Source organism: Triticum urartu, chromosome 6A (assembly GCF_056163025.1).
Source record: "Triticum urartu cultivar PI428250 chromosome 6A, HENAU_Tu73, whole genome shotgun sequence".
NCBI classification, from domain to species: Eukaryota; Viridiplantae; Streptophyta; class Magnoliopsida; order Poales; family Poaceae; genus Triticum; species Triticum urartu.
The window spans coordinates 544,801,313-544,822,356 of record NC_141878.1 but is presented as its reverse complement, the minus strand read 5'-3'; the positions used below and the strand labels follow the sequence as shown (position 1 = coordinate 544,822,356).

General features: G+C 42.7%; 1 protein-coding gene across 2 annotated transcripts; it reads left to right on the top strand.

Moving 5' to 3' along the window:
* LOC147966194 (uncharacterized) lies at nt 1-3,064 on the top strand. Of its 2 annotated transcripts, none has more exons than XM_087527145.1 (2): nt 1-680; nt 2,130-3,064. In XM_087527145.1, the coding sequence occupies exons 1-2, from the start codon at nt 641-643 to the stop codon at nt 3,062-3,064; spliced, it is 975 nt and encodes a 324-aa protein (XP_087383271.1). In that variant the 5' UTR covers nt 1-640. The 2 variants fall into 2 exon arrangements, with proteins under 2 accessions (XP_087383271.1, XP_087383272.1); XM_087527146.1 differs by having other exon boundaries at nt 1-684; nt 2,428-3,064.
* The last annotated feature ends 17,980 nt before the right edge of the window (nt 3,065-21,044 follow it).

The following is a 21,044-nucleotide window of genomic DNA, read 5'->3' as shown; positions in this document are numbered from 1 at the left end:
GTACTTGATCATAACCATCGCTATCGTGCGTCCAGCAGTTCCATGATGTCCAAATGCTCTGCATAATCGTGATCACCTTGCATCTTTCTTCTTGAGTAAATATATCATCTAGCAAGATATCATGTGCCCATGTGTCAGGGTGCAGCCTAGGGAGACATAAATGAAATCTGTCGCAGCCACCCAAAATTTCTTAGCATGTGTATGATTTATCATCGCATGTAGCATGTCCTCGTCCATTGCCTTACATATCTCGCACAATCCAAGTGTTTTGATATGGAGATACCGCAAGTTGACCGAGTATGGAAGGATTTCAGGAAGAACCCTCCAACCAAATACTCGAACCTTAGGAACAACATTAAGTTGTTAGGTTGATCTCTCTCCCGTTCGAACCCAACGGGTCGAAGGGCCCCCTGACTCGCGCCCTGATCGGGGGCGCCCAACCAAACCATGGTTGATGGGCCCTTGTGACCCGCGCTATATAAACAGAGGTGGGGGCCGGAGCACGACTCACGAGGTTAATCGCTGCCACAATCCCCACCTACAATCCCTACCGATTTAGGGTTAGCGCGGTGCTCACGGGAAGCTCCACCACCGCCGCCATCCACTCTCTTTCCACATCGTCACCGGCCCCCACTTCATCATGGCCGGCGCTGGATCGAGCTCATCTGGACAAGCAGACGGTAGGTTCACCGGAATGATCTAACCTATCCGATCCAAAGCAATCTATCAATGGTATCAACCAGATCGGGTTAGACTTTTTCGGTTGAAAAGAAATCACAGAAAGAATCCCTCCCCTCAAAGAACCCTAGAAGGGCAAAGAAATCTAAAAGAAAAGTTGTGCCGCCGTCATGGACGAACCTATTCCTCTCGATCCGGACGCGCATCGGCAAGCCGAGGCGTCGGACGAAGAACCACCCCGAAAGGGGCAAAGGGCACCGCAGCCTAACCGCTCGACGGCGGCGCGCTCACCGCGAGGTGGACGCACAGCCGGCGAAGGGGAAGGCAACGGCGCATGCTCTGTCAAAATCCATCAAGCGTAGAGGAGGAGAGGTGGCTCTCCCGTCTCTCTCTCTCTCTCTGTTGCAGTGGAGATGGAAAAGAAAATCAAAGGGGAAGATGAAACAGAGGGTCGCGCGCGCGGCGCGGTGGCTTCAGGTCGCCGTCGCCGGCGGCCAGACCTAGCTCGCCGGTGGCCTCTGGCCCCAGCCGCGGAGATAGATTAGAGGACTGGCTCCGCCCTCTCTGCAACAGGAAGAAGAGGAAGGAGAGAAGGGGGAATGGAGAGGAGGTGCGCGCGGCGCGGTGGCTTCTGCCGCCGCCGGCGGCGGCCGGACAGGGCGACCGGGGCACAGCCCCGTGCTCACGCCAGCGGGAGCGGAGACAACGAGGCGAACGGCGCGCGGGGGAGGAAATGAACTAGGGTTTCCCCCCGCCGTGAACTGATATGTTTTGACCATGCGAGGGTCACGCTCGGGCGTCGGATCCGGCCTGCCCGCATCGGGCGGTTGGGGTGAGCTCTGGCTCCCCACAGGCCGCGGCTGGGCTTTTCGGGCCGAAAGTGTAGGCGGACCAGGCCGAGGCCAGGCTGGCTTGTGAGGCGCGGCGCATCGAGTAGGCCATGGGCCGGCTGGTTTCCGCTACGGCCTGCACGCATTGGCTCGGCTGCCGCTTATTTATTTATTTTTATGATTTTCCAGAAAATAGAGAAGTCTTTGAAAGGTAAATAGAAAAGTTTCTGATTTTTTTTCCAGAAATTATAAAGTTTCTGAAAAGTAAAATAAAAGTTTCAGTAAAGTAAAAAGTTCTTGAATTTTTATTCATGTTTTTCTGCTGCGTAAATAATTCATAGTGCTCTTTTACAAAGAAAATAAAAGTTTAAATAGAATTATTTTTAAGAGCATGTTAAAGTGATTATTAAAACGAATATGATTATGTTATTTTTATGACCAACGTTGTTAATACCATGATCATGTTTTATTATTGAAATTTAAAGGTGCATTTATTTCTAATATTTTGCCCAACGGTAATATAGATTTAAATTGCATAGACAATTGTATGTTTAATTTGACCAACGTTAGATTAATGCATATGATTGTTATATACTGATGTCACTAAAATTGTGATTTCAGGAGGCTTTCACTTGATGAGTTGCCTAAAAGATGTTCCGACACTTAGAGGTGACAATCACACTGAGTGGAGGAAGAAAGTTGAATTCACATTTGTCTGTGCTGATCTGGACTGGGTTCTGGATGAACCACAGCCGGTCAAACCTACAGAGCCAGTAAGAGAGGCCATTGATGATGATGCTGCGTGGGCTAAAAAGAGGGGAGATTATGCTCCTTTGGAGATGTCATACATAATAGAAAACCAAAAGTGGGTCAATGCAAATAAAAAATGCATGGCATTTATAAAGAATACAATTGGGAGCACCATTGCGGGCTCCATTGCAGAGTGCACTTCCGCAGGGGAGTTGCTTTCAAAGATAAAGAGACAGTTCACTGGTTCTTCAAAGATATATGCCTCCCATGTGTTAGAGCAACTGGCGACAGAACGCTACACATGTGGTAGTCATGGAATAAGAGAGCACATCCTCAGGATGAGCAATATGGAAGCAAAGCTAAAGCCCATGGATGATGATCTGGAGATCAAACCAAAGCTCCTGGTCCACCTAGTTATGGCTTCACTGCCAAAGGAGCTTGAAGCTTTTGTTGTGAACTACAATATGTCACCTGGAACATGGGACATTGAAAAGACAATAGCAATGTGTGTCCAAGAAGAGGACAAACTCAAAGCCTCACATGGTGGTACACTCAACTATGTGAAGGGTCACAAGAAAAAGAATTACAATCAAAACAACAAAAGTTCTCCTTCAAAGCCACAAGGAAAAGCTCCCTATCAGCATCAGCGTCAGCAACAACCTTTCCCAGTGGACAAAGACACTTGTCTCCACTGTAAGCAGACCGGGCATTACAAGAAAGACTGCCCTGTTTGGCTGAAGTCCTTAATGGAAAAGCAAGGGATTCCATTCGACCCGGACTACGCTAAGAAGAGAAAGAGGCATTGAGGTAGCAAATGGAATTCAAGCGGAAGTTGAAGCTGTCGGCGACATCTCCTTGGAGTTAGCTAATGGATTCAAGCTTCTACTTAGAGATGTTCTTTATGTTCCTTCATGTAACAGAAACTTAATTAGCGTTTCATGTTTGGACAAAGAAAATTATAAGTGTTATTTTGGACATGGCTATGGTATAATAACGCTTATGTGGGTAATGCTTTACTACACGATGAGCTTTATTTGTTATCACTTCGTGAAAAAGTGCATTCTGTATGTGATACATCTCCAACGTATCTATAATTTTTGATTGCTCCATGCTATATTATCTACTGTTTTGGACATTATTGGGCTTTATTATCCATTTTTATATTATTTTTGGGACTAACCTATTAACCGGAGGCCCAGCCCATAATTGCTGTTTTTTGCCTGTTTTAGGGTTTTGAAGAAAAGGAATATCAAACGGAGTCCAAACGGAATGAAACCTTCGGGAACGTGATTTTCTCACCGAATACAACTCAGGAGACTTGGACCCTACGTCAAGACAACTAACAGGAGACCACGAGGTAGGGGGCGCGCCTACCCCCCAGGCGCGCCCTCCACCCTCATGGGCCCCATGTTGCTCCACCGACGTACTTCTTCCTTCTATATATATCCACGTACCCCCAAACGATCAGATATGGAGCCAAAACCCTAATTCCACCATTGTAACTTTCTGTATCCATGAGATCCCATCTTGGGGCCTGTTCCGGAGCTCCGCCGGAGGGGGCATCGATCACGGAGGGCTCCTACATCAACACCATAGCCTCTCCGATGAAGCGTGAGTAGTTTACTTCAGACCTACGGGTCCATAGTTAGTAGCTAGATGGCTTCTTCTCTCTTTTTGGATCTCAATACAATGTTCTCCCCCTCTCTTGTGGAGATCTATTCGATGTAATCTTCTTTTTGCGGTGTGTTTGTTGAGACCGATGAATTGTGGGTTTATGATCAAGTCTATCTATGAATAATATTTGAATCTTCTTTGAATTCTTTTATGTATGATTGGTTATCTTTGCAAGTCTCTTCGAATTATCAGTTTGGTTTGGCCTACTAGATTGATATTTCTTGCAATGGGAGAAGTGCTTAGCTTTGGGTTCAATCTTGCGGTGTCCTTTCCCGGTGACAGTAAGGGCGGCAAGACACGTATTGTATTGTTGACATCGAGGATAACAAGATGGGGTTTTCTTCATATTGCATGAGTCTATCCCTCTACATCATGTCATCTTGCTTAAGGCATTACTTTGTTTTTAACTTAATACTCTAGATGCATGCTGGATAGCGGTCGATGAGTGGAGTAATAGTAGTAGATGCAGGCAGGAGTCGGTCTACTTGTCTCGGACATGATGCCTATATACATGATCATACCTAGTTATTCTTATAACTATGCTCAATTCTGCCAATTGCTCAACAGTAATTTGTTCACCCACCGTAGAATACTTATGCTCTCGAGAGAAGCCACTAGTGAAACCTATGGCCCCCGGGTCTATCTTTATCATATCAATCTCCTACTACTTAGTTATTTACTTTGCCTTTATTTTACTTTGCATCTTTATCATATACCAAAAATATTATCTTATCATTTCTATCAGATATCACTCTCGTAAGTGGCCCTATAGGGATTGACAACCCCTATTTGCGTTGGTTGCGAGGATTTATTTGTTTTGTGCAGGTGCGAGGGACTCGCGCGTAGCCTCCTACTGGATTGATACCTTGGTTCTCAAAAACTGAGGGAAATACTTACGCTACTTTGCTGCATCATCCCTTCCTCTTCGGGGAAAACCAATGCAGTGCTAAAAGAGGTAGCAATATGCAATGTGAATGAACATGTTTCTGCGTCGAATAAAGAACAAAAGAAAAGAAAGAGAACATTCGACTCATCGAAATTATGGCACTGTCGCTTGGGCCATATTTCAAAGGGGGGAATAGAAAGATTAGTCAAAAGTGAAATTCTTCCTCTGTTAGAATTCTCAGACTTAGAACAATGCATAGATTGCATTAAAGGGAAGTACATAAAACAAATAAAAAAAGGTGCAATCCATAGCACAAGCACACTAGAAATCATCCACACTGATATTTGTGGACCATTTCCGGTGAAAAGTGTGGATGGATATGACTTGTTCATAACATTCACAGATGGTTACTCTCGCTATGGTTACATTTATCCAATCAAAGAAAGATCTGAAGCGTTGGATAAATTTAAAATATTCAAAGCTGAAGTTGAAAATCAGCATGATAAAAGAATAAAGATAGTAAGGTCCGACCATGGGGAAGAGTACTATGGTCGGCACACTCCATATGGCCAAGTCCCTGGACCTTTTGCGAAGTTCTTGCAGGAGACTGGCGTAGTAGCCCAGTATTCAATGCCGGACGAGCCTCAGCAAAATGGAGTAGCTGAAAGGTGCAACCGTACACTTATGGATATGGTGCGCAACATGGTGAGTTATTCCAACTTGCCATTGGGATTATGGATGGAGGCGCTTAAAACCGCCATTCACATTCTTAATAGAGTACCAAGCAAGTCGGTGCCCCAAACATCGTACGAGCTATGGACAGGAAGGATGCCCTCCCTACAACACTTCAGGGTGTGGGGGTGCCTTGCTGAGGCCAAAATGTTTAATCCAAACATTGCAAAGTTAGATCCCAAAATATTAAGTTGCCACTTCATTGGCTATCCAGACAGATCAAAGGGTTTTCGTTTCTACTGCCCAGAGAGATATACAAAGTTTGTAGAAACGAGACATGCAGTCTTCTTAGAGGACGAAATGATGAGGGGGAGCTTGGTAGCTCGGAAAATTGATCTTGAGGAGAAGAGGGTGCATGCACCTAATCCGATGATTCATGAGCCATTTTTCTCACTACCAGTTGCAACTCTACCCATGACAACTATGGGAGTAGAACCGGAACCTGTCCGTCAGGAGCCGACTGAACCCGTTGTTGAGCATGAAAGGGAGGTGCAACAACAAATTTTAGAAGAAGTGCCAGAAGTTGAGGCACATAATGTGCCAGAAACTGAGGCCCTTAGGAGGTCTACAAGACCAAGAAAGTCAGCTATTTCTACTGACTTTAAAGTTTATAACACAGAAATGGTTCATATGGAAAAATATCCCACCTCATATGAAAAAGCCATGAGAATCCCTCATTCATCGAAGTGGATGAAGGCAATGGAAGACGAGATGAAATCGTTGAGTTCCAAAGATGTTTGGGACTTAGTGGAAATTCCTAAAGGAGCCAAAACAGTAGGCTGTAAATGGGTCTACAAAATTAAGTATGACTCTAAAGGGAATATATAAAAGTATAAAGCACGACTCGTGGCAAAAGGATTTACACAAAGAGAAGGGACAGATTATAATGAGATATTTTCTCCAGTTTCATGCAAGGATTCCTTCAGAATCATAATGGCATTAGTTGCTCATTTTGATCTAGAGTTACATCAAATGGATGTTAAGACGACATTTCTGAATGGTGATTTAAAAGAAAAGGTCTACATGAAACAACCCAAGGGTTTTATCATGGAAGGCAAGGAAAATATGGGATGCTGATACGTCCATTTTGCATCATGCTTTTATATCGATATTTATAGCATTATGGGTTGTTATTACACATTATGTCACAATACTTATGCCTATTCTCTCTTATTTTACAAGGTTTACATTAATAGGGAGAATGCCGGCAGCTGGGATTCTGGGCTAGAAAAGGAGCAAATATTAGAGACCTATTCTGCACAGCTCCAAAAGTCGTGAAACTTCACGGAAGACATTTTCAAAATATATAAAAAATACTCAGTGGAAGAGATTCACCAGGGGGGCCACACGCTGCCCACGAGGGTGGGGGGCACGCCCTACCCCCCTGGGCGCGCCCCCCTACCTCGTGGGCCCCCTGGTGGCCCTCCGGTTGCCATCTTCTGCTATATGAAGTCTTTCGATGGGAAAAAATAAGAAGCAATCTTCTCGGACGAAACTCCGCCGCCACGAGGCAGAACCTTGGCGGAACCAATCTAGGGCTCCGACAGAGCTGTTCTGCCAGGGAAACTTCCCTCCGGGGGGGGGGGAATCATCGCCATCGTCATCACCAACGCTCCTCTCATCGGGAGAGGGCAATCTCCATCAACATCTTCATCAGCACCATCTCCTCTCAAAACCCTAGTTCATCTCTTGTATCCAATTCTTGTCTCTAAGTCCGGGATTGGTGCTAGTAGGTTGCTAGTAGTGTTAATTACTCCTTGTAGTTGATGCTAGTTGGTTTAATTGGTGGAAGATCATATGTTCAGATCCTATATGCATATCAATACCCCTCTGATTATGAACATGTTTATGCTTTGTGAGTAGTTACTTTTGTTCCTGAGGACATGGGAGAAGTCTTGCTATTAGTAGTCATGTGAATTTGGTATTCGTTCGATATTTTGATGAGATGTATGTTGTCTCTCCTCTAGTGGTGTTATGTGAACGTCGACTACATGACACTTCACCATTATTTGGGCCTAGAGGAAGGCATTGGGAAGTAATAAGTAGATGATGGGTTGCTAGAGTGACAGAAGCTTAAACCCTAGTTTATGCGTTGCTTCGTAAGGGGCTGATTTGGATCCATATGTTTCATGCTATGGTTAGGTTTACCTTAATACTTTTTTTGTGGTTGCGGATGCTTGCAATAGAGGTTAATCATAAGTGGGATGCTTGTCCAAGTAAGGACAATACCCAAGCACCGGTCCACCCACATACCAAATTATCAAAGTACCGAACGCGAATCATATGCACGTGATGAAAACTAGCTTGACGATATTCCCATGTGTCCCCGGGAGCGCTTTTCTCTATATAAGAGTTTGTCTAGGCTTGTCCTTTGCTAAAAAAAGGATTGGGCCACCTTGCTGCACTTTATTTACTTTTGTTACTTGTTTCTCATTACAAATTATCCTATCACAAAACTATCTGTTACCACTTATTTCAGTACTTGCAGAGAATACCTTGCTGGAAACCGCTTATCATTTCTTTCTGCTCCTCGTTGGGTTCGACACTCTTACTTATCGAAAGGACTACGATAGATCCCCTATACTTGTGGTTCACTAAAGACTCTTTTCTAGCGCCCTTCCCGGGGAGTGAAGCGCCTCTGGTAGGTGGAATTTGGTAAGGAAAAATTTATATAGTGTGCTGAAATTTACTGTCACTTGTTACTATGGAAAGTAATCCTCTGAGGGGCTTGTTTGGGGTATCTTCACCCCGACCAGTAGAGCAAAGAGTTGCTCCTCAACCTACTGAAAATGAAAATGTCTACTTTGAAATTCCTTCAGGTATGATAGAAAAACTGCTAGCTAATCCTTTTTTAGGAGATGGAACAAAACATCCTGATGAGCATCTGATATATGTGGATGAAGTTTGTGGATTATTTAAGCTTGCAGGTGTACCCGGAGATGTTGTTAAGAAGAAGGTCTTCCCTTTATCTTTGAAGGGATATGCATCGACATGGTATAGGCTATGTGATGATATGAGGTCTTGGAATTACAAACGATTGAAATTGTAATTTCATCAGAAGTTTTATCCTATGCATCTTGTTCATCGTGATCACAATTATATATATAATTTTTGGCCTCGCTAAGGAGAAAGCATCGCTCAAGCTTGGGGGAGGATTAAATCAATACTATATTCATGCCCAAATCATGAGCTCTCAAGAGAAATGATTATTCAAAATTTTTATGCTCGGCTTTCTGATAACAATCGCACCATGCTTGATACTTCTTGTCCTGGCTCTTTTATGATGAAGACTATTGAATTCAAATGGGATTTATTGGAGAGAATTAAACGCAACTCTGAAGATTGGGACCTCGACAAAGGTAAGGAGTCAGGTATGATACCTAGGTTTGATTGTGTTAAATCTTTTATGGATACCGATATTTTTCGTAAATTTAGCACTAAATATGGACTTGACTCTGAGATAGTAGCTTCTTTCTGTGAATCTTTTGCTACTTATGTTGATCTCCCCAAGGAGAAGTGGTTTAAATATCATCCTCCCATAGAAGTAAAAGTAGCTGCACCTATTTAAGTTGAAGAAAAGATTGTCACTTATAATGATCCTATTGTTCCTACTGCTTATGTTGAGAAACCACCTTTTCCTGTTAGGATAAAGGATCATGCTAAAGCTTCAACTGTGGTTCGTAAAAGCAATATTAAAACTTATACACCTCCTGAGCAAGTTAAAGTTGAACCTAATATTGCTATTGTTAAAGATCTCTTGGCTGATAATATTGATGGGCATGTTATTTATTTCTGTGATGGAACTGCTAGAATTGCTAAACCTTGTGCTAAAGATAAACCTAGACCTGTAGTAGGCATGCCTGTTATTTCTGTTAAAATAGGAGATCATTGTTATCATGGCTTATGTGATATGGGTGCTAGTGCTAGCGCAATACCTATTAGCCTTTATAGAGAAATCATGCATGATATTGCACCTGTTGAGTTAGAAGATATTGATGTCACAATTAAACTTGCCAATAGAGATACTATTTCACCAATGGGAATTGTTAGAGATGTTGAAGTCTTGTGTGGGAAAACTAAATATCCTGCTGATTTTCTTGTTCTTAGTTCCCCACAAGATAGCTTTTGTCCCATTATATTTGGTAGACCCTTCTTAAATACTGTCAATGCTACCATAGATTGCAAAAGGGATGTTGTTACTATCGGTTTAGATGATATGACTCATGAATTTAATTTCTGTAAATTTAGTAGACAACACCGTGAAGAAGAATTACCTAGTAAGGATGAAATTATTGGTCTTGCTTCTATTGCCGTACCACCTAGTGATCCTTTAGAACAATATTTGCTAGACCATGAAAATGATATGTTTATGAATGAAAGAAGGGAAATAGATGAAGTATTCTTTAAACAGGAACCTATTCTGAAACACAATTTGCATGTTGAAATCCTAGGGGATCCTCCTCCACCCAAGGGTGATCCTGCGTTTGAGCTTAAACCGTTACCTGATACTCTTAAATATGCTTATGTTGATGAGAAAAATATATATCCTGTTATTATTAGTGCTAACCTTTCAGAGCATGAGGAAGAGAGATTATTGAAAACTCTGAAGAAGCACCGCGCTGCTATTGGGTATACTCTTGATGATCTTAAGGGCATTAGTCCCACTCTATGTCAACATAAAATTTATTTGGAAGAAGATGCTAAACCAGTTCGTGATCATCAACGACGGCTGAACCCTAAAATGAAAGAAGTGGTAAGAAAGGAGATACTAAAGCTCCTTGAGGCAGGTATAATCTATCCCGTTGCTGATAGTCAGTGGGTAAGTCCTGTCCATTGTGTCCCTAAGAAGGGAGGTATTACTGTTGTTCCTAATGATAAAAATGAATTGATTCCTCAAAGAATTATTACAGGCTATAGGATGGTAATTAATTTCCGCAAATTAAATAAAGCCACTAAAAAGGATCATTACCCTTTACCTTTTATCGATCAAATGCTAGAAAGATTATCTAAACATACACATTTTTGCTTTCTAGATGGTTATTCTGGTTTCTCTCAAATACGTGTGTCAGCTAAGGATTAATCAAAGACTACTTTTACGTGCCCTTTTGGTACTTTTGCTTATAGACTTATGCCTTTTGGTTTATGTAATGCACCTGCTACCTTTCAAAGATGCATGATGGCTATATTCTCTGACTTTTGTGGAAAGATTTGTGAGGTTTTCATGGATGATTTCTCCGTCTATGGATCTTCTTTTGATGATTTCTTAAGCAACCTTGATCGAGTTTTGCAGAGATGTGAAGAAACTAATCTTGTCTTGAATTGGGAAAAGTTCCACTTTATGGTTAATGAAGGTATTGTCTTGGGGCATAAAGTTTCTGAAAGAGGTATTGAAGTTGATAAAGCCAAGGTTGATGCTATTGAAAAGATGCCATGTCCCAAGGACATCAAAGGTATAAGAAGTTTCCTTGGTCACGCCGGTTTTTATAGGAGGTTCATTAAGGACTTCTCAAAAAATTCTCGGCCTCTGACTAATTTATTACAAAAAGATATACCATTTGTCTTTGATGATGATTGTGTATAAGCATTTGAAATACTTAAGAAAGCATTGATCTCTGCACCTATTGTTCAGCCACTTGATTGGAATTTACCCTTTGAAATTATGTGTGATGCTAGTGATTATGTTGTAGGTGCTGTTCTAGGGCAAAGAGTTGATAAGAAACTAAATGTTATTCAATATGCTAGTAAAACTCTAGACAATACTCAGAGAAATTATGCTACTACTGAAAAAGAATTCTTAGCAGTTGTATTTGCTTGTGATAAGTTCAGACCTTATATTGTTGATTCTAAAGTAACTATTCACACTGATCATGCTGCTATTAAATATCTCATGGAAAAGAAAGATGCTAAACCTAGACTTATTAGACGGGTTCTCTTGCTACAAGAATTTGACTTACATATTGTTGATAGAAAGGGAGCTGAGAACCCCGTTGCAGACAACTTGTCTAGGTTAGAAAATGTGATTGATGACCCACTACCTATTGATGATAGCTTTCCTAATGAGCAATTAAATGTTATAAATGCTTCTCATATTGCTCCATGGTATGCTGATTATGCGAATTACATTGTTGCTAAGTTTATACCACCTAGTTTCCCATACCAGCAAAAGAAAAAGTTTTTCTATGATTTGAGGCATTACTTTTGGGATGACCCACATCTTTATAAAGGAGTAGATGGCATTATTAGGCGTTGTGTACCTGGGCATGAACAGGAACAGATCCTACGCAAGTGTCACTCCGAAGCATATGGAGGACACCATGCTGGAGATAGGACTGCACATAAGGTATTGCAATCTGGTTTTTGTTGGCCTACTCTCTTCAAGGATGCATGTAAGTTTGTCTTATCTTGTGATGAATGTCAAAGAATTGGTAATATTAGTACACGTCAAGAAATGCCCATGAACTATTCACTCGTTATTGAACCATTTGATGTTTGGGGCTTTGACTATATGGGACCCTTTCCTTCCTCTAATGGTTATACACATATTTTAGTTGTTGTTGATTACGTTAGTAAGTGGGTAGAAGCTATTCCAACTACTAGTGCTGATCATAACACTTCTATTAAAATTCTTAAAGAAGTTATTTTTCCTAGGTTTGGAGTCCCTAGATATTTAATGACTGATGGTGGATCACATTTTATTCATGGTGCTTTCCGTAAAATGCTTGCTAAGTATGATGTTAATCATAGAATTGCATCTCCTTATCACCCACAGTCTAGTGGTCAAGTAGAATTGAGTAATAGAGAGCTTAAATTAATTTTGCAAAAGACTGTCAATAGGTCTAGAAAGAATTGGTCCAAGAAACTTGATGATGCATTATGGGCCTATAGAACTGCATATAAAAATCCTATGGGTATGTCTCCGTATAAAATGGTTTATGGAAAAGCATGTCACTTACCTCTAGAACTAGAACACAAGGCATATTGGGCTATTAAAGAGCTCAATTATGATTTTAAACTTGCCGGTGAGAAGAGGTTATTTGATATTAGCTCACTCGATGAATGGAGAACCCAAGCCTACGAAAATGACAAGTTGTTTAAAGAAAAAGTTAAAAGATGGCATGATAAAAGGATACAAAAGCGTGAGTTTAATGTAGGTGATTATGTATTGCTATACAACTCTCGTTTAAGATTTTTTGCAGGAAAACTTCTCTCTAAATGGGAAGGTCCTTACGTTATCGAGGAGGTCTATCATTCTGGTGCCATAAAAATCAACAACTTCGAAGGCACAAATCCGAAGGTGGTGAACGGTCAAAGAATCAAACATTATATCTCAGGTAATCCCATAAATGTTGAAACCAATATTATTGAAACCGTAACCCCGGAGGAATACATAAGGGACACTTTCCGGAATGTTTCAGACTCCGAAAAGGAATAGGTATGTTGTACGGAAAGTAAACCAACTCCAAAACAGTTTTTAAGGCAATATTTCTCCGTTTTGGAATATTTAGAAAAATAGAAAAATAAGAAGCATCCCGGGAAGGACACGAGGCCTCCACAAGGATGGAGGGAGCGCCCTACCCCCCTGGGCGCGCCTCCTACCTCGTGGGCACCTCGTGTGCTCTCCGGACTCTGTTTTCGTACACGACACGTATTTTGGTCGGTAAAAATTCATTATATAATCTCCCGGGGTTTTGACTCCTGTATCACGCAAATATCTCTTGTCTTTGTTTCGAGCTGTTTTCTGTCAGGGTTGTCAAGGCCAGGCACTATGTCGTCACCCTCCTCCTCCAACCATGAGGGCAACGATGCTTGGATAATGAAGATAGAGCTGAAGAGGGAAGAACCCATGGAGATCAACAAGGATGAAGGGATCAAGAAAGCCACGGAGGACCAACCTCCGGCAACAGAAGACATCCTTCAACTTGATCACAATCTTCTTACCCCAACTGAGATCGAAGCTTTCAAGATGATTGAGCTAGCCCATATACAAAATAAGTATCTCACACGTGAAAATATTTTGTTGAAGGAGCATATCATCGCACTCAAAGACATTATCCGCAAGTTAGAAGACCTCCTACGCTCGATGTGCGACAATCCATCATCAACAACTCCACCTTCTTCATCAACAAAGGAGAGATAATCACATGGGTATGGGCACTCCCCTTGGCAACTGCCAAGCTTGGGGGAGTGCCCCGGTATCGTATCACCATCACTTTTATCTTTACCGTTTTCTTAGTTCGATCCCTTTGGTAATATCTTGATCTAGTAGAATAAAGTTCTTAGTATGATCTAGTTGTGAGTTGTGCTTTATAGTTCCTCTATGTAATCGAGTCCGTGAGCTATATATAATAAAGATTAGTGTTGAGTCAAGGGCTTGAATATTTTGCCATGATCCTAAGTGAATAAAAGAAAAGAGAAAGAATAAAAAGGAAACAAAGAGATCATATGGATCTTATGGATAGTAATGAGATCACATAGAAAGAGTATGATGAATAAAAGTTGTTGAGAGTTGACAAACATAGTTTTGGTCATCACTGCAATTAATAGGAAGTAATAAAGAAATAGAGGTCTTCACATATAAATATACTATCTTGGACATCTTTTATGATTGTGAGCACTCATTAAATTATGACATGCTAAAGAGTTGACGTTGGACAAGGAAGACAATGTAATGGGTTATGTTTTCTCACATCTGAGATAAATTATATTGTCTTGGATCCTCCAACATGTTGAGCTTGCCTTTCCCCCTCATGCTAGCCAAATTCATCGCACCAAGTAGAGATACTAATTGTGCTTCCAAATACCCTCAAACCAGTTTTGCCATGAGAGTCCACCATACCTACCTATGGATTGAGTAAGATCCTCCAAGTAAGTTGTCATCGGTGCAAGCAATAAAAATTGCTCTCTAAATATGTATGACTTATTAGTGTGGGAGAAAATAAGCTTTATACGATCGTGTGATATGGAAGAAATAAAAGCGACAGACTGCATAATAAAGGTCCATATCACAAGTGGCAATATAAAGTGACGTTCTTTCGCATTAAGATTTTGTGCATCCAACTATAAAAGCGCATGAAAACCTCTGCTTCCCTCTGCGAAGGGCCTATCTTTTACTTTTATCTCCTACCTTGCATAAGAGTCATGGTGATCTTCACCCTTCCTTTTTACATTTTATCCTTTGGCAAGCATGGTATGTTGGAAAGATCATGGTATATATGGCTAATTGGATGTGAGTTTTCATGAACTATTATTGTTGACATTACCCTTGAGGTAAAACGTTGGGAGGCAAAACTATAAGCCCCTATCTTTCTCTGTGTCCGATTAAAACTCCATACCCATAAGTATTGCGTGAGTGTCAGCAATTGTGAAAGACTATATGATAGTTGAGTATGTGGACTTGCTGAAAAGCTCTTATACATTGACTCTTTCCTATGTTATGATAAATTGCAATTACTCCAATGATTGAGATTATAGTTTGTTAGTTTTCAATGAAGTTTACGATTAATATCTGAAATTGTGATTGAATTATTACTCTAGCACAAGAGATTATATGACAAGAATTATATAAGTTGATGTTCTAAGAATGATCATGATGCCCTCATGTCCGTATTATATTTTTATCGACACCTCTACCTCTAAACATGCGGACATATTTTTCGATTTTGGCTTTCGCTTGAGGAAAAGCGAGGTCTAAGCTTGGGGGAGTTGATAGGTCCATTTTGCATCATGCTTTTATATCGATATTTACTGCATTATGGGCTGTTATTACACATTATGTCACAATACTTATGCCTATTCTCTCTTATTTTACAAGGTTTACATTAAGAGGGAGAATGCCGACAACTGGGATTCTGGGCTGGAAAAGGAGCAAATATTAGAGACCTATTCTGCACAGCTCCGAAAGTCCTAAAACTTCACGGAAGACGTTTTCAGAATATATAAAAAATACTCAGCGGAAGAGATTCACCAAGGGGGCCACACCCTGCCCACGAGGGTGGGGACGCGCCCTACCCCCCCCCCCCCCCCGGCACGCCCCCCCTACCTCGTGGGCCCCCTGGTGGCCCTCCGGTGGCCATCTTCTGCTATATGAAGTCTTTCGATGAAAAAAAATAAGAAGCAATCTTCTCAGACGAAACTCCGCCGCCACGAGGCGGAACCTTGGCGGAACCAATCTAGGGCTCCGGCAGAGCTGTTCTACCGGGGAAACTTCCCTCCGGGAGGGGGAAATCATCGCCATTGTCATCACCAACGCCCCTCTCATCGGGAGAGGGAAATCTCCATCAACATCTTCATCAGCACCATTCCTCTCAAAACCCTAGTTCATCTCTTGTATCCAATTCTTGTCTCTAAGTCCGGGATTGGTGCTAGTAGGTTGCTAGTAGTGTTAATTACTCCTTGTAGTTGATGCTAGTTGGTTTAATTGGTGGAAGATCATATGTTCAGATCCTATATGCATATCAATACCCCTCTGATTATGAACATGTTTATGCTTTGTGAGTAGTTACTTTTGTTCCTGAGGACATGGGAGAAGTCTTGCTATTAGTAGTCATGATCATGATGCAGTATCAGAGCAGATGGCCGTCGCCCCGCCTTCCATCAATCCTTTGGAGTATTCACCGCCATGGATGCAGCCTACGAAGGCATGTTTCACGACAGATTGAACACGGGCGGTCCTGGCGCGCTGAGCCGTTTCGATGAGGTTGGTGTGGACGTCCGGCTCAGGGCCTGACTCGCCGATCTGGCCGATGAAGACATGAATTCCGCCGAAGGGGACCCGGTACCCGTACTCGATTGAGCCGGCCTCGGGGCCCCAGCCTTCGTCGTTGATGTAGAGTTTTCCGCGACGACTCTTGGTCATCCGGCCCACAGCGTATCCCTTGAGCCCTTCGAAGTTGCCCTTCAAGAACTCAAATCCACTATGCGCTGGCCCCACGATGGGCGCCAACTATCGTGGAGTTGACACGACAGATGTCCTAGAGCAAGGACTTAGTTGTAGGGCCATCGCACTAGGAAGCTTAAAGGGGTTAATCGGGACAAGGGACACACGAGAGTTTTTATACTAGTTCGGCCCCTTGCGATGAAGGTAAAAGCCTACGTCTAGTTGGGATTGGTATTGCTGAAGTTTCGATCTCCAAGGGGCTCAACTCGTCGACTTGGTTATCGATTTGGTTGTTTCTTGCCCTAAGCCGCCACCGGGTCGTCCCCTTATATACATGGGTTGACGCTTGGTGGCCTACAGAGTCTCGGCCGACTCATAACCGTGTCCGGCTCGGTGACTTCCTTTACATGTCTTTCTTTACAAGTCTTTCCTTACATACGGCGGTTTACAATATCGGGCCTTAAGCCGGCCCCAGGCCTTTGGGCCTTCTATATGTTTTAATAAACTATCATCTTGAATGTATATTGGGCTTCTTATGTAACCCGCCATTAGGGTTGATCCAGCCCCTCCTGGGAGGGTCATACTGGTAGTAATATCCCCAACATCTAGGCTTGTCCTTTGCTACAAAAAGGATTGGGCCACCTTGCTGCACTTTATTTACTTTTGTTACTTGTTGCTCGTTACAAATTATCCTATCACAAAACTATCTGCTACCACTTATTTCAGTACTTGCAGAGAATACCTTGCTGGAAACCACTTATCATTTCCTTCTGCTCCTCGTTGGGTTCGAGACTCTTACTTATCGAAAGGACTATGATAGATCCCCTATACTTGTGGGTCATCAGATGCCGCCTGAAGAAATCCATTTATGGATTAAGACAAGCCTCTCGGCAGTGGTATCTAAAGTTTAATCAAACGATTAAAAGTTTTGGATTTAAAGAAAATATTGAGGATAATTACATTTATGCAAAGTTTAAAAATGGGAAATATATTTTCCTAATCTTGTATGTGGATGATATCCTTCTTGCTAGCAGTGATGTTAGTCTACTACAAGAAACAAAGAAATACTTATCCTCAAATTTTGACATAACAAATCTTGGTGAAGCATCATATGTTTTGGGCATAGAAATTCACCGAGATAGGAACAATGGAGTCTTAGGACTATCGCAGAAAGCATATTTAGAAAAGGTTCTTAAAAAGTATAATATGCATGCGAGTAAAGCCACACCTGCTCCTATAGTTAAGGGCGATAGTTTTGGGAAATTACAATGTCCCAAGAACCAGTATGAGATCGATCAAATGAAATAAGTACCATATGCTTCGGCAGTTGGCAGCTTACAGTATGCACAAGTGTGCACTTGCCCTGACTTAGCCTTTATCACTGGGGTACTCGGTAGATATCAAGAGAATCTAGGCATAGAGCACTGGAAGATGGTAAAGAAAGCATTGCGTTATGTGAAAGGCACGAAGGACTACGTGCTAATATACATGAGAAGTGATTCCCTAGAGATAAAAGGGTATTCAGATGCAGATTTTGCGGGGGACAGAGATGATAGAAAATCCACGTCAAGATACGTATTCACCCTCGCTGGGGGAGCTATTTCGTGGAAAAGCTCCAAACAGTCGATAGTTACATCATCCATGATGTATGCAGAATTCATAGCATGCTTCGAAGCCACGGGGCAGGCGATATGGCTAAAGAAATTTGTACCCGACTTGAAAGTGGTAGATTGTATTCACAAACCACTAAAGATGTACTGTGACAACCAACCCACATTATTCTATGCTCACGACAACAAGTCGAGTAATGCTGCCAAAACAATAGAGATAAGGTATTATGTTATGAAAGATAAAATCCAAGATCAAACTATAAGTCTCGAGCATATAAGGACAAAAGATATGCTTGCGGATCCGCTAACGAAAGGCTTACCACCCAATGTGTTCAAGGAACACTTAGCCGGCATGGGTTTAAGGGAAAGCCTTATGATTTCTGGATAGGCCCAAAAGGAATAAAATTTGTTTCTGAACATAACACATGTTGTAGCTGTATGATTCTATCGGCAATTAAGCTGTGACGATGAAACATGCTCTATGTACCGATATGTGATGAAACAAATAAACTAGAAAGTATAAAGTTAAAAGTAAAGTTGAGATCAAGGGGGAGAATGTTAGGTTGATCTCTCTCCCGTTCAAACCCAATGGGTCGAACGGGCCCCTGACTCGCGCCCTGATCGGGGGCGCCCAACCAAACCATGGTTGGTGGGCCCCTATGACCCGCGCTATATAAACAGAGGTGGGGGCTGGGGCAAGACTCATGAGGTTAATCGCTGCCACAATCCCCACCTACAATCCCTACCGATCTAGGGTTAGTGCGGTGCTCACGGGAAGCTCCACCACCGCCGCCATCCACTCTCTGTCCACATCGTCACCGGCCCCTACTTCACCATGGCCGGTGCTGGATCAAGCTCATCTGGACAAGCAGAAGGTAGGTTCACCGGAATGATCTAACCTATCCGATCCAAAGCAATCTATCATAAGTTTCCATAAGGCAGTCCACAATTATTTATTTGCCGATGAAGCTACTATAATCGTCCCTTCCTCTAAGGAGCCACGCTCGTTGCGAGTCACTAGAGATCGATATACTGATTTAACAGAGTAGAATCTGACTTCTCCAAAGCCCAAGCCAAAGAATCTTCACCACCGGCTGGATTTAAAGGTATATTCACGTTGGTAGGGATGCTAATACTCTGGCTCATCTCTGTGCTCCTTATGCTTGTACACTAGATGGAACTGAAAGCTGTCTTGATGCGAGCCCTGAATTTCTTGTCTCGTGCCTACGGGCGGATTGTAACCGTATGATACTCTTTTAATAGAGCTCCCTATTTCGAGCAAAAAAACTAGCAAAGTCATATAAGACCAAAGTTATGCCTAAGCGAGAAAAAGAAATAAAAACGAAGCGATCAAATATGTGATCGATAAACCACAATTATGGTCATATCCGTACCAACCATCTCATGACACCACAAAGACAATAGGGTTCTTCAATAGAAGGCCTTCTAGAAGTGGGAGACATTGAAGCCCCGCTGCCATCGAATCCAACCACCAAAGTCCAGATTCTAGGGTTTGACCTTGAAGAACTAGACCGAGCATATCTGAGCAATGCCTTCAACAAGGTAACAATGCAAAAATAATGGCTCTCTCCTCTCCCACCTCTCCTCTCTTCCACCTGCTCTCCACCACCAATGGCGATCTCTAGCTGCCATCATCATGGAAGGCCTTCTCCATTGGGACTTTGCTCCTGGTTTGTCCCTGGACGATCAGGTGAGACGTAAGTTTGGCTCTACGGTGCACTTCTCCCCCTCTCGGGACACCAAGGAATTCTATTTGGTGGTCTCCTTTTCCTCGGCTTCATTCCCTCTCACGAATGACTCGGTTGGGTTGGCTTTACAATGTTGCATTGGGGGAATTTGCTCTTGTTTCAATGTTGTTGCTCTTACCTCCCGATCATTCCATTTCTCTGTGGCCAACAAAAAAGTGGGGCATTTCATTTACGGTTTGAGGGATCATGTCTGGCCAGACTTTGTATGCCATTTCCATCTGTTCAATGGCAGTTTTGCTAAGCATTATTCTGCTTCTCATTGGCATGCGGATCAAGAGTTGGTCGAGATCTTGGATCGTAACCCTGTGGCCCTATCTGCTTCTCTAGATTTTCTACGTAAGGGTCAGTCCAATGATTCCTCGTCGGCCAAAGAACTCAACAAGTTTAACCTTGTTAACCTGAAGCATTGGAATTTCTCTAACTCGCATGATCATGAGGCCTCTACTTCTTCGGTGATCGATCGCCATGATAAATTTCAAATTCAATTTGGTTCTCTCTCACCGCCACCTCAGCAGGGCGACATTAGCGCCTTAACCACTGACCACCTAGCATTAATGGATCATTATAACACTCAGGCGGAGTCTGAGGCCGATATGGTTATTGAGTATATTTCATTTGGGCAATTCAAATGCCCGGTGCATGCCCAGTACCCACCACTTCCATAATGTTTTCTCAAGTCTGCTTTCCGTTATGCACCTCCACATGACATGTGGCCCCGGTGCTCAGCGCTAAGCATAAGGCTGATTTAGCCCAAGCACATTATTCTGCGGATGACATTCATTCTCTTGCCATTAACTGGGCCACCCTTTGTGCTAGATGCCTTCAATGGGGGCACTGCAGGATCGCTTGCCAAGCTCGCCTGATTTGCATTAATTGCTCGGGACCTGATCATAAAACAGGAGATTGCCCAAAACGTAGCAGCCATGACACTCGCTCCCTGCCCGGGTCAAACAAGGATACTGCAATTATTCACTCGGGATTTCTGGGCCTTCCTATTTCCACCAAAAGCACGACCAAAGCTTCAACAAAGACTGTCCGATGTGATGCTTGTGGGTTCTATGGCCACATGGCGTCATCTTGCCGCAGAGCTGCTTTCCAAAAGAAGTGGAAATGGGCTGCGAAGGCAACTTTGCCTCCCACCGCCCCCATTCATGCTTAAGCTTTCGCCTCGAGAACCCAACAGACCTCACCCCGCCCTGTCCCATCGCCACAGTCTGCCTCTCTGCTGCAACTCTCGCC

What these genes read in the sequence shown, in the direction of transcription:
- LOC147966194 (XM_087527145.1), top strand. Translation starts at nt 641, where the DNA reads ATGGCCGGCGCTGGATCGAGCTCATCTGGACAAGCAGACG. An exon ending in CTCATCTGGACAAGCAGACG is followed by an intron (nt 681 to 2,129) that starts GTAGGTTCACCG and finishes TTGTGATTTCAG; the next exon opens with GAGGCTTTCACTTGATGAGT.